Source organism: Scyliorhinus torazame, chromosome 16, assembly GCF_047496885.1.
Source record: "Scyliorhinus torazame isolate Kashiwa2021f chromosome 16, sScyTor2.1, whole genome shotgun sequence".
In the NCBI taxonomy this organism is placed as follows: domain Eukaryota; kingdom Metazoa; phylum Chordata; class Chondrichthyes; order Carcharhiniformes; family Scyliorhinidae; genus Scyliorhinus; species Scyliorhinus torazame.
The window spans coordinates 78,324,821-78,338,375 of NC_092722.1; the positions used below are offsets into that span (position 1 = coordinate 78,324,821).

At 56.0% G+C, this 13,555-nt stretch overlaps 1 protein-coding gene across 3 annotated transcripts in view; it reads left to right on the forward strand.

Annotated features, from left to right (window-relative positions):
* Positions 1 to 13,555, forward strand: part of LOC140392894 (forkhead box protein J2-like) — a 62,816-nt gene that overhangs the window by 25,898 nt on the left and 23,363 nt on the right. The window contains exons 4-7 of one of the 3 annotated variants that reach the window (XM_072478660.1): positions 10,994 to 11,126; positions 11,351 to 11,533; positions 12,246 to 12,350; positions 12,508 to 12,636. In XM_072478660.1, the coding sequence (XP_072334761.1) occupies positions 10,994 to 11,126; positions 11,351 to 11,533; positions 12,246 to 12,350; positions 12,508 to 12,636 (550 nt within the window). Of the gene's footprint in view, positions 1 to 10,993; positions 11,127 to 11,350; positions 11,534 to 12,245; positions 12,351 to 12,507; positions 12,661 to 13,555 lie in introns of all 3 variants that reach the window. The other 2 variants (XM_072478659.1, XM_072478658.1) reach the window with 2 other exon arrangements.

The following is a 13,555-nucleotide window of genomic DNA, read 5'->3' on the forward strand; positions in this document are numbered from 1 at the left end:
ACTCTGCCAGCCCCCCCCGGACCTCCTCAGACTCAACCATATTACAGGCCTGCGCCACGCGCGACCCGCTCACCATGGGAGCACACCATGCTACTTCTGCGGGCAGGGCCAGCACCCACGCCCACGCTGCCCAGCCCGCTCCGCGATCTGCAGCGACTGCGGGAAGCACGGAGAGCTTTATCCACCTTGAAACAGTAAGGTGCTGCTCCCTACGCACCCATCCCTCATCCCAAACCATAGCCCTCGCATCTGGGTCCCACTCGGTACAAATCACGGGGTACTGTATTGCGGATCTCTCGATCCAGGGTGCCAAATACACCCGTTTCAAATTTTATATCCTCCCTCACCTCTGTGCCCCCCTGCTGCTCGGACTGGATTTCCAGTGCAGCCACCGAAGCCTGACACTGAAGTTCGGCGGACCCTTGCCCCCCCTCACGGTGTGCTGCCTTGCGACACTGAAAGTCGCACCCCCCTCGCTATTCGCTAACCTCACTCCCGACTGTAAGCCCGTCGCCACCAGGAGCCGGCGCTACAGTGCCCAAGATATGGCTTGTATCAAGTCAGAGGTCCAGCGTTTACTGGGAGAGGGGGTCATCGAGGCTAGCCACAGCCCTTGGAGAGCGCAAGTGGTGGTAGTCCGGTCCGGGGAGAAGAAACGGATGGTCGTGGATTATAGCCAGACCATAAACCGATTCACGCAGCTTGATGCGTACCCCCTTCCTCGCATCACGGAAATGGTAAATCGGATCGCCCAATACCGAGTCTTTTCCACGGTCGACCTCAAATCTGCCTACCACCAGCTCCCCATCCGACCAAAAGACCGCCTCTATACTGCCTTCGAAGCAGCCGGCCGGCTCTTCCACTTCCTCAGGGTCCCTTTGGTGTCACAAATGGGGTCTCCGTCTTTCAAAGGGCGATGGACCAAATGGTGGACCAGTACGGTTTGCGGGCGACATACCCGTACTTGGACAATGTCACCATCTGCGGCCATGTTCAGCAGGACCATGACGCTAACCTCAAAAAGTTCCTCCAGACCGCCCGAGCCCTTAACCTGACCTATAACGAGGGCAAATGCGTTTTCCACACCACCCGGCTGGCCATCCTCGGCTATGTCGTGAAAGACGGGGTCCTAGGTCCCGACCCCGACCGCATGCGCCCCCTTAAGGAACTCCCTCTCCCCCGCAGCCTCAAGGCTCTCAAACGGCGCTTGGGGCTTTTCTCCTATTACGCCCAGTGGGTCCCCAAGTATGCGGACAAAGCCCGCCCACTCCTAAAGACCACCACTTTTCCCCTCTCGGCTGAGGCTCAATTGGCCTTCAACCGCATCAAGGTTGACATCATCAAGGCCGCCATGCACGCGGTGGACGAAACCATCCCTTTCCAGGTAGAGAGCGATGCATCAGACATCGCCCTGGCTGCTACCCTCAATCAAGGAGGCAGACCAGTAGCGTTCTTCTCCCGAACCCTCACCGCCTCCGAGATTCGACACTCTGCAGTCGAAAAGGAGGCACAAGCCATTGTGGAGGCTGTGCGGCGCTGGAGACACTACCTCGCCGGTAGGAGGTTTACCCTCGTCACCGACCAACGGTCGGTCGCCTATATGTTCGATAACACGCAACGGGGCAAAATAAAAAACGATAAAATTTTGAGGTGGAGGATCGAACTCTCCACCTACTCGTACGATATCAAGTATCGTCCAGGGGAGCTCAACGAGCCCCCAGATGCCCTGTCCCGCGGCACATGCGCCAACGCGCAGGACGACCGCCTGCATGCCATCCACAATGACCTCTGCCACCCGGGGGTTACCCGGCTCGTCCATTTCATCAAGTCCCGCAACCTACCTTACTCAACCAAGGAGGTCAAGGCCATGGTCAGGACCTGCCAAGTCTGTGCGGAGTGCAAACCGCACTTCTATCGGCCAGACAAGGTTCGGCTCGTGAAGGCCTCGGGCCCCTTTGAGCGACTGAGCATGGACTTCAAGGGGCCCCTCCCGTCCACCAACCGTTATGCCTATTTCCTCACCGTGATCGATGAGTTCTCCCGTTTCCCATTCGCCATTCCCTGCACCGACATGACCTCAGCCACGGTGATTAAGGCACTGCACAGCATCTTCACCCTGTTCGGTTTCCCTGCTTATATCCATAGCGACCGGGGTACATCGTTCATGAGCGATGAACTGCGTCAGTATCTGCTCAGCAAAGGCATCGCCTCGAGCAGAACGACCAGTTATAACCCACGGGGAAACGGGCAGGTGGAGAGGGAGAACGCGACCGTGTGGAAGGCTGTCCTTCTGGCCCTGCGGTCGAGAAATCTCCCAATCACCCGCTGGCAGGAGGTCCTACCCGATGCCCTACATTCCATTAGGTCACTCCTCTGCACGGCCACGAATGAGACCCCTCACGACCGATTGTTTCTCTTCAACAGGAAGTCTACCTCCGGGGTCTCGCTTCCACCTTGGCTGATGGCTCTGGGACCTGTTCTTCTCCGGAGGCACGCGAGGAGCCATAAAACGGACCCCCTAGTTGAAAAGGTCCGACTGCTCCACACCAACCCCAGTTACGCCTACGTGGAGTACTCCGACGGCAGGCAAGATACATTTTCCCTCCGGGATCTGGCACCCGCTGGATCCTCCACCACAGAAGCCCCTTCCCACGCCACTCCCCTGCAGGACCCGTCGCCCCCTACAACACACCCCCTTCCGGCCCTACCACCCATTGGTGAGCTCCTACCGAGCTTTACTTGCGCCCCCCTTCACACACCCCACCGGCGCCGGCTCCGCTACCCCCGGCCCTGCCTAGTTCCTCTGCCCCGACCCGGACCGAAGCTCCGACCGCTGTGCTCCCGGATGTGCCCTCAACCGGGACGTCCGTGCCCGCCGCACCACCGCCCGAACTGAGGAGATCGAGGAGGACGATCCGGCCGCCGAGACGGATGGACCTATGATGGCACTTCACCCCCGCCAGACTCCTTTTTAAACAGGGGGTGAATGTGATGAACGGTTACTGCCTTATCATCATGTAAGGTGATGTCCCCTTTAAGACCGGGCATGGAACCCTGGGGACTCCGCCTCTGGCTCCGCCCATCTGGGAGCCATACATAAAGGCCTGCCTCATGGTCTGTGTAGCAGTCAGCTCTCGTCTTTAGCTGTAGTATAGTTATTAGTCTAATAAAGCCTTCTTTACAGTTTAATCTCCAAGCGTCATTATTGAGGGTACCTCACTGACAGAGAGAGAGAGAGAGACTCCCTCTTTAACAGGGGTTCCTGACAGAGAGAGAGAGACTCCCTCTTTAACAGAGGTCCCTGAGAGAGAGAGAGAGATTCCCTCTTTAACAGGGGTTCCTGACAGAGAGAGAGAGACTCCCTCTTTAACAGAGGTCCCTGAGAGAGAGAGAGAGATTCCCTCTTTAACAGGGGTTCCTGACAGAGAGAGAGAGAGAGACTCCCTCTTTAACAGAGGTCCCTGAGAGAGAGAGAGAGAGAGACTCCCTCTTTAACAGGGGTTCCTGACAGAGAGAGAGAGAGACTCCGTCTTTAACAGAGGTCCCTGAGAGAGAGAGAGAGACTCCCTCTTTAACAGGGGTTCCTGACAGAGAGAGAGAGAGACTCCCTCTTTAACAGAGGTCCCTGAGAGAGAGAGAGAGACTCCCTCTTTAACAGGGGTTCCTCACAGAGAGAGAGACTCCCTCTTTAACAGAGGTCCGTGAGAGAGAGAGAGAGAGACTCCCTCTTTAACAGGGGTTCCTGACAGAGAGAGAGAAAGAGAGAGACTCCCTCTTTAACAGGGGTCTCTGACAGAGAGAGAGAGAGACTCCCTCTTTAACAGGGGTCTCTGACAGAGAGAGAGAGAGAGAGACTCCCTCTTTAACAGGGGTCCCTGACAGAGAGAGAGAGACTCCCTCTTTAACAGAGGTATTTAACAGGGAGAGAGAGACTCCCTCTTTAACAGGGGTCTCTGACAGAGAGAGAGAGAGAGACTCCCTCTGTAACAGGGGTCCCTGACAGTGGGACAGAGAGAGAGACTCCCTCTGTAACAGGGGTCCCTGACAGAGAGAGAGAGACTCCCTCTGTAACAGGGGTCCCTGACAGAGAGAGAGAGACTCCCTCTTTAACACGGGTCCCTGACAGAGAGACAGAGAGAGAGAGACTCCCTCTTTAACAGGGGTCGCTGACAGTGAGAGAGAGAGAGAGACTCCCTCTGTAACAGGGGTCCCTGACAGAGAGAGAGAGACTCCCTCTGTAACAGGGGTCCCTGACAGAGAGAGAGAGACTCCCTCTTTAACAGGGGTCCCTGACAGAGAGACAGAGAGAGAGAGACTCCCTCTTTAACAGGGGTCCCTGACACAGAGAGAGAGAGAGAGACTCCCTATTCAACAGAGGTCTCTAACAGAGAGAGAGAGACTCCCTCTTTAACAGGGGTTCCTGACAGTGGTAAACCACTGTTACACCTATATTATGTGATGAATGGCTGGACCTGTACTACAGGTACGATGGTAGTCCCTGCCTGCTGGCTCCGCCCAGTTGGCGGAGTATAAATATGCGTGTCCTCCATGCAGCAGCCATTTCTCCAGCTGCTGCGGGAGGCCACACATCTTAGAGCAATAAAGCCTCAGTTGTATTCAACTCTAGTCTTTGTGCAATTGATCGTGCATCAATTTATTGCTCTAAGGTTTTCAGAAGATGGACCTCCGTATCAAGCTGGATCGCCTGCAGATGGATCCGCAATAAAGCGATGCCAAAAAGGACTTTAATCACTGGCTAGCTTGTTTTGAGGCGTACATCAACTCGCCGCCAAGCCCTGTTCCAGAGGCTCAGAAAATACAGATCCTGTACTCGAGGTTGAGCTCCAATGTCTTTCCGCTGATCCAGGACGCCCCGAACTACGCCGTGCCATGGCGCTGCTCAAAGAAAATTACGCCCAGAAGACGAACACGCTCTTCGCCAGGCAGGTAGTCACCACTCGCTCTCAACTCCCTGGTGAGTCCACAGAAGACTTCTGGCAGGCCCGAATCCCACTAGTCCGGGACTGTGACTGTCAGGCTGTTACGGCCACTGAACATTCAAACCTCCTTATGCGGGACGCTTTTGTTACGGGGATTGGGTCGGACCTCATACGCCAGCGACTTCTAGAGGGGGCCACGCTCGATCTCACAGAGACAAAGAAGCGAGCTCTCTATGACGGTCGCCTCGCCCAATATCCATGCCTACACCCCCAGCCGCACGGCCCACCCCTCCTACGCATCGTGGACCCCACAGACGGCCGCCCCAGCCGGGGCTTTACCCAGCCAATACGCCTGCACCATGCGCCAGTCAGCGAACCCCGGGGGTCCCCAAGGTTATTTTTGCGGCCAGCAGAACACCCCCGCCAACGCTGCCCGGCCCGCCCTGCCCTTTGTAAGGCTTGCGGTAAAAAGTGGCACTTCGCCGCGGTGTGCCAGGCCCACGCAGTCGCCGCTATCGCCCCCACCCCCCTCGTTTATGGACAATGGGCGATGCCACCTCCACCTCCACGGACCACGTGCGGCCAGTGGACGCCGCCATCTTCTCCCCCTCAGACAAAACGCGGCCAGTGGACGCCGCCATCTTCTCCCCCTCAGACAAAACGCAGCCAGTGGACGCCGCCATCTTCCCCTCCGCGCAGCACATGTGGCCCATGGGAGCTGCCATCTTTTCCAGCCCCCGCCACGTGCGGCCCATGGGCGCCGCCATTTTGTCCTTCCCATGATCTTCAGGCGCCGCCATCTTGTCTCCCCCACGGCACATGGGCACCACCAGCGTTCCAGGACCTGTGCCCCCCGGGCTCCCCATCATCCGACACCAGCAACGACCAACCATGACTCGCCTCAGTGACCATCGACCAGTCTCGTCCGCACAACCTGGCCACCGCATCGACCAGCGTTAAAATCGATGGACACATGACCTCTTGCCGGCTGGACTCCGGGAGCACCGAAAGCTTCATCCACCCGGATACAGTCACGCGCTGCTCCCTCGCGGTACACCGAGGTCGATCCACCTTCCCTCTTTGCAAGTCTAACTCCGGATTGCAAACCCGTCGTCACCAGGAGCAAACGGTGCAGCGCCCAGGACAGGACCTTCATCAAGTCCGAGGTCCAGCGGCTGCTTCGGGAAGGCATCATCGAGGCCAGCAACAGCCCCTGGAGAGCCCAAGTGGTCGTGGTCAAAACTGGGGAGAAACACAGAATGGTCGTGGACTACAGCCAGACCATCAATCGGTACACACAGCTCGACATGTACCCTCTGCCACGCATATCTAATTTGGTCAATCAGATTGCACAGTACCGGGTCTTCTCAACGGTAGACCTCAAATCTGCCTACCACCAGCTCCCCATCCGTAAAGCGGACCATCCATACACCGCCTTCGAGGCAGCCGGTCGCCTCTATCACTTCCTCAGGGTTCCCTTCAGCGTCACCAACGGGGTCTCGGTCTTCCAAAGGGAGATGGACCGAATGGTCGACCGGTACGGTTTGCAGGCCACCTTTCCGTACCTAGACAACGTCACCATCTGCGGCCATGATCAGCAGGACCACGACGCCAACCTTGCTAAATTTCTCCACACCACCACTCTCCTAAACCTCACTTACAACAAGGAGAAGTGCGTGTTCAGCACAAACCGCTTAGCCATCCTCGGCTATGTGGTCCAGAACGGAGTTCTGGGGCCCAATCCCGACCACATGCACCCCTTCATGGAGCTCCCCCTCCCCCACTGCCCAAGGCCCTCAAACGTTGCCTGGGGTTCTTTTCGTATTACGCGCAGTGGGTCCCAAACTATGCGGACAAGGCCCGCCCACTTATACAGGCCAGCCATTTTCCCCTGATGGCCGAGGCTCAACAGGCCTTCGCCCGTATCAGAGCCGATATCGCCAAGGCCGGGATGCACGCAGTAGACGAGACGCTGCCCTTTCAAGTGGAGAGCGATGCATCAGACGTCGCCCTTGCCGCCACACTCAATCAGGCAGGCCCGTGGCATTCTTCTCCTGCACCCTTCATGCCTCAGAAATTCGGCACTCATCCGTCGAAAAGGAGGCCCAAGCTATCGTTGAGGCTGTGCGGCATTGGAGGCATTACCTGGCCGGCAGGAGATTCACTGACCAACGGTCGGTAGCCTTCATGTTCAATAACACATACGGGGCAAGATCAAGAATGATAAGATCTTGGGTAAAGCTATCATATAAGGAACCGAAGGCGAGTGTCCGCACAAATAATATCAGTTCGAGATACTTTTCTCTCCACCGTGGGACGAGACAGGGATGCCCTATGTCCCCCCTGCTGTTTGCACTCGCGATTGAGCCGTTGGCCATCGCATTGAGAAGTTCGGGAGCATGGAAAGGAATAGTGCGGGGGGGGGGATAGAGCATAGGGCGTCCTTATATGCCGACGACTTGCTGCTGTATGTGTCGGAACCGAGTGTGTCGATAGGGGGAATATTGGAGCTACTGCGGGTATTTGGGTCTTTCTCGGGGTACAAGTTGAACCTGGACAAGAGTGAGTATTTTGTGGTGTCTCGGCCGGGGGTGGGGGCAGGGGTGGGGGGGGCTGCCATTCCGTAGGGCAGGGACTCATTTTAGGTATCTGGGGGTGCAGGTTGCCCGGGACTGGGGGAGGCTTCGCAGGTACATCACTAGTTTGGTGGGGAGAGTGAAAGCCGATCTGGCAAGATGGGATGGCCTTCCTCTGTCACTGGCGGGTCGGGTACAGGCGGTTAAAATGAATGTGTTGCCGCGATTCCTGTTTATTTTTCAATGCTTACCGATTTTCCTGCCAAAGTCTTTTTTCAGGGAGATTGAGGGAAGGATTACCTCATTCATATGGGGAGGGAAGGTGGCCAGAGTGAGAAAGGTGCTGCTGCAGAGGGGAAGGCAGGCAGGGGGTTTGGGTCTCCCGAACCTGTTGTACTACTACTGGGCGGCGAATGTGGAGAAGGTGCGGAGCTGGGTCAGAGGGGTTGATTCCCAGTGGGTCAGAATGGAGGAGAGTTTGTGCGGGGGGTCGGGCTGAAGGCACTTGCAACAGCACCACTCCCGATAGCTCCGGGGAAATACTCAGGGAGTCCGGTAATAATAGCTTCATTGAAAATCTGGAGGCAGTTTCGCCAACACTTCAGGTTGGGGCAGGTTCAAGGGAAATGCCAATTCGGGGGAACCACAGATTTGAGCCAGGGAGGTGGGATGGAAGTTTTCGGAAATGGGAAGAGAGGGGGATTAAGACGCTAAAAGATTTGTTTCTTCGGGGTCGGTTTGCAGGATTGAAGGAGCTGGAAGCAAAGTATGAGCTGGAGCAGAGAGAAGGGTTTAGGTACATGCAGGTTCGGGATTTTGCCAGGAAGGAGATACAGAGCTTCCCAGAGGAACCGGCCTCCACATTGCTGGAGGAGGTGTTGACGACAAGGGGACTGGAGAAGGGGGCAGTGTCAGCGGTGTACGGAGCTATTTTGGAAGAGGATAAGGAAAGGATCAAAGCAAAGTGGGAGGAAGGGCTGGGAGAGGTTATAGAGGAGGGGGTCTGGTGTGAGGTGCTTCGGAGAGTGAATGCCCCCACCTCATGTGCGAGGTTGGGGCTGATACAGCTGAAGGTGGTATATAGAGCGCACCTCACGAGGGCGAGGATGAGCTGATTCTTTGAAGGAGTAGAGGATGTGTGTGAACGTTGCGGGGGGGCGGGGGGGGGGGGGGGGCGCTAATCACATTCATATGTTTTGGTCCTGTCCAAAGCTAGGGGAGTACTGGAAGGAGGTGTTTAGGGTAATTTCCAAGGTGGTGCACGTGAAACTGGACCTGGGTCCCCGGGAGGCCATATTCGGGGTGTCGGACCAGCCAGGGTTGGAAACGGGTGCGGAGGCCGATATCGTAGCCTTCGCCTCGTTGATCGCCCGAAGGCGGATCCTGCTGGGATGGAGAGCAGCCTCTCCACCCAGTGCCCTGGCGTGGCGACCTGTTGGAATACTTGACCCTTGAGAAGGTTAAGTTTGAACTGAGGGGAAGCTCGGAGGGGTTCTATAAGTCATGGGCACTATTTATTATGCACTTTCAAGAACTGGATAACATCGAACATTAGTTGGGGGGGGGGGTTCTGTGTGTATTAAGGGTGATTATGGGTAATCCCTGATTCCTTTTTGTCATTTGTTTATGTAAACATGCGGGCTGATGTTTGGGGGTTGGTGGGCGGATGGGATCGTTGTTATTGTTATGGGGATTGACATATCTTGCTGATTATTGTTTATTGTTGATGGGTGTAAATGCGGGAGAAAATGTGAAAAAGGAGGAGAATAAAAAAATTATTTAAAAAAAGAATGATAAGATCTTGAGGTGGAGGATCGAGCTCTCCACCTACAATTACGAGATTTTGTATCGCTCCGGCAAGCTCAACGAGCCCCCCGATGCCCTATCCCGAGGTACATGTGCCAGCGCACAAGTAGACCGACTCCAGACCCTGCACGACAGCCTTTGTCACCTGGGAGTCACACGGTTGTACCATTTCATAAAGGCCCGCAACCTGCCCTACTCCGTCGAGGAAGTAAGGACAGTCACCAGGGACTGCCAGGTCTGTGCGGAGTGCAAGCCGCACTTCTACCGGCCAGACTGTGCGCGCCTGGTGAAGGCTTCCCGCCACTTTGAACGCCTCAGCATGGATTTCAAAGGGCCCCTCCCCTCCACTGACCGTAACACGTATTTTCTCAGTGTGGTCGATGAGTACTCCAGATTCCCCTTCGCCATCCCATGCCCCGATATGACGTCTGCCACCGTCATCAAAGCCCTCAACACAATCTTCGCTCTGTTCGGCTTCCCCGCCTCCATCCACAGCGACCGGGGATCCTCATTCATGAGTGATGACCTGCGTCAGTTCCTGCTCAGCAGGGGTATCGCCTCCAGCAGGACGACCAGCTATAACCCCCGGGGAAACGGACAGGTAGAGAGGGAGAACAGGGCGGTATGGAGGGCCGTCCAGCTGGCCCTACGGACAAGGAACCTCCCAGCCTCTCGCTGGCAGGAGGACCTCCTTGATGCACTGCACTCCATTCGGTCACTACTGTGCACCGCCACTAACAACACACCCCATGAACGTCTCTTTGCCTTCCCCAGGAAGTCCACATCTGGAGTGTCGCTCCCTACTTGGCTCGCAGCTCCAGGACCCATCCTTCTCCGTAGGCACGTCCGACTCCACAAGGCGGACCCCTTGGTGGAGAGGGTGCAATTGCTCCATGCGAACCCTCAGTATGACTACATGGCATCCCCGACAGCCACAAGGATACTGTCTCCCTCAGGGACCTGGCACCAGCAGGTTCCCCACACACACACCCCTCCGGCCCGGCGCCACCCTCCCCTCCCCCGGCGCTCCCAGCATCAACCCCCCCGGGACCATCCGTCCTTCCCCTGCCCACGCCCGAGGATGAAGAAATTTTGGCATGCTCCCGGAGTAACCGAAGGCCAGACCAGCATCGGCATCGCCGCCACCACTGCATCGCTCCCAGCGGCACATCAAGGCCCCGGACCGGTTGAACCTCTAACTGGTCCACTGGACTTCAAAAGACATTTTTTTTCTCACAAAAATTGTACATGTACAATTCAGTTGTTGTATATAATTCTCCACCACCCCCGCCGGACTCAATTTTAACAGGGGGTGAATGTGGTAAACCACTGTTACACCTATATTAGGTGATGTATGGTAGGACCTGTACTACAGGTACAACGGTAGTCCCTGCATGCTGGCTCCGCCCAGTAGGCGGAGTATAAATATGCGTGTCCTCCGTGCAGCAGCCATTTCGCCAGCTGCTGTGGGAGGCCACACATCTTAGAGCAATAAAGCCTCAGTTGTACCCAACTCAAGTCTTTGTGCAATTGATCGTGCATCACTGACACAGAGAGAGAGAGAGAGAGAGAGACTCCCTCTTTAACAGGGGCTCCTTACAGAGAGAGAGATTCACATTGTATCCGGGATTCAGTGGGTCGGATTCTAAGTCCTTTCTATGCCACCTGTAGGTTTTGGACTCGGACCGGAGGCTCCCTCAATCCCGACTGGAGACAGCGTTCCCTTTTCCCGAACTGGATTTTGCAGACCTGAATCTATCATTTCGGAGTTTGTGTCACTCAGTCGCATTATCAGGACACGCAGGTATGTCCGTGCGGAGGAGGGCGGGGCTCGTGTGTGGGCGGGGCTTTTGTGGGCGGGGCTCGTGTGTGGGCCTGCCTCAATGGGCGGGGGAGGGGGGAGACGACGGAATTCGGGAGCAACCCAGTCCACACCTCACACCGCCACGCTCCTCTCCAACTCCCCTCTGTGTCTCAATCAACAGTTATTGGGATTTCATTCTCTCTGACTCGTTCTCTCTCTCTCAGGGTCTGGCAATGTCCCCATGGAGTCCGGAACCCCACTTCACACCCCCGTGCTCTCCTGCTCCCCCCTCCTCCGCTCCTCATTCTCCACGCCACGGAGCCCCGCACAGCCCATCAGCCAGGGGAGGGAGATCCAGAACCAGGTGCTGGAGACCCCGAGAGAAGCCACTTCCTCCACTGGACCAGGTAAGGGATCATCTCTCTGTCTATCTCTCTCTCTGCCTCTTTCTGTCTCTCTGTTGTACCGTCAATAACGACGCTAGAGAGTAAAACGGTAAAGAAGGCTTTAATAAGCTAAGAACTAGCCTGGTGCCGAGACGGGTGCTTACTGGGTACCGCCTGCAAGGTGGCCCCTTATATACGACTCCCAGGTGGGCGGAGCCGGAGGTCCCCCAGGGTTCCAAGCCCGGTCTTAAAGCTGACATCACCTTACATGGTGATAAGGGTACAGTAATACAATAACCGTTCATCACACTCTCACTCTCTCTCTATCTCTGTCTCACTCTCTGTCTCTCCCACTCTCTCTCTGGCTCTCCCACTCTCTCGATCTGTGGCTCTCTCTATTTCTCTCTTTGTCTCTTTCAATCTGACTCTATTTCTGTCTCTCACTCTATCATCTCTCTGTCTCTCCTCTCTTTCTCTCTGAACCTCTATCTATGTCTCTCTCTGTTTCTCTCCATCTCCCTGTATTTCTCCATCTATCTGCCTCTCTCTCTCTGTCTGTTTCTCTCTCTTAGTCTCTCCCCATCTCTCTCTGTCTTTGTCTCTGTTTCTCCCTCTCACTCTCTCCGCACTCTCTCTGTACCTCCATCTCTCTCTCTCTCTCCCCTTCTCTCTGAGTGTCTCTTTCTCCTCTCAATACGCTGACGCTCTAGGTTCCCTCTCTTGTGTTTTTGAGGAGTTCTCCCTCTGGATTGGTTGGCCACCGTCGACTCGGTCAGGGCTGGCGTCGAGATCGCGAGTCACATCGAGTGGACAGAGATGGACCTCTCTCAGTTTCCAGGTAGGGAGCCCCAGGAGGCCGTCACTGACCGCGCGCGATCCTCCTGCGAGCGCGGTGACCTCGTCCAGTGGGTGTAGCCTCCGGCCTTTCACCCCACTCCCGCAGTTCCGGTTGGCCCAGGCAGGCGATATCTACCTTTGCTCTCTCTCTCTGACAGGCACAGGCGAGACCTTCCTCTCGGGGAATGACAAGTCCTTTGAACGGGGCCAGTTCCGGGATCTCTGTGGCTGGTTGGACGGTGTCTTCCGAGCACGCGGGATAATCGCGGACCAGGCTTCGGGGCCTAGTAAGCAAGCAGGCCGAGGAGATGGTATGGCCTTGGGCAAGAACTCTGTGGGAAGGGGAACAGGGATGGGGGGAGGCGGCAGAGTGGGTGGTTATGGGAAGTACAAGATTTGGAAGAAGGAGGGGATTGAGAGGTTTAGGGATCTATTTGTGGAGGGTAGGATCGCGGGACTGGAGGGGATGAAAGTATCAACTCCTGAGGGGGTGGGGAGCACGTTTAGGAAGCTGCAGGTGCGGGACTTTGCTCGCAAGGAACTCTCTTCATTCCCCGAGACCTGCACTAATGGACTGGATGTTATCCTGTGATGAGCTGGGAGAAGGGAAGACTTCTGACATATACAGGTGATTACTGGAGACAGGGAAGGCTCTGTTAGAAGGAATAAAGGGGGAAGTGAAAGAGGAACTGGGTCTGGGACTGGAATGAGGGGATATTTTGGAGAGGGTGAACTCTACTTTCCCTTGTGTCAGGCTAAGCCTGATACAATTTGTGTTCTTCCCCAAAGTAGAGGACCTGCGTGAACGACGAGGGGGCCGACGAACCAGTCACACCTGTCCTGCTCCTGCCCAAATTTGGTCGAGTTCTGGATCTCGTTCTTTGAGACCGTGCCGGAGATCGTGGGGATCAAGCTGAAGGCTTGTCCACCGGCGACGATCATTCGGGTGTCGGCCTTGCCGGAGCTTCTTGAGGGGAAGAAGGGCCTTTCTGATTGCCCGGCGACTGGTCCTGCTCGGATGGAGGCCGGCGCCGCCACCTTGGGCCTCGGCATGGTTTGGGGACTGGGTAGAATTGTTGGGACTGAAAAAAATTTAAATATGCCATCAGATGGTTGGAGGAAGGGTTTTACTCAAGATGGAGGCCGTCCATCGCCATCTTCAAAGACCTGTTGTGGCCAACAACTGGGGGAGGGCGGAGGGGTGGG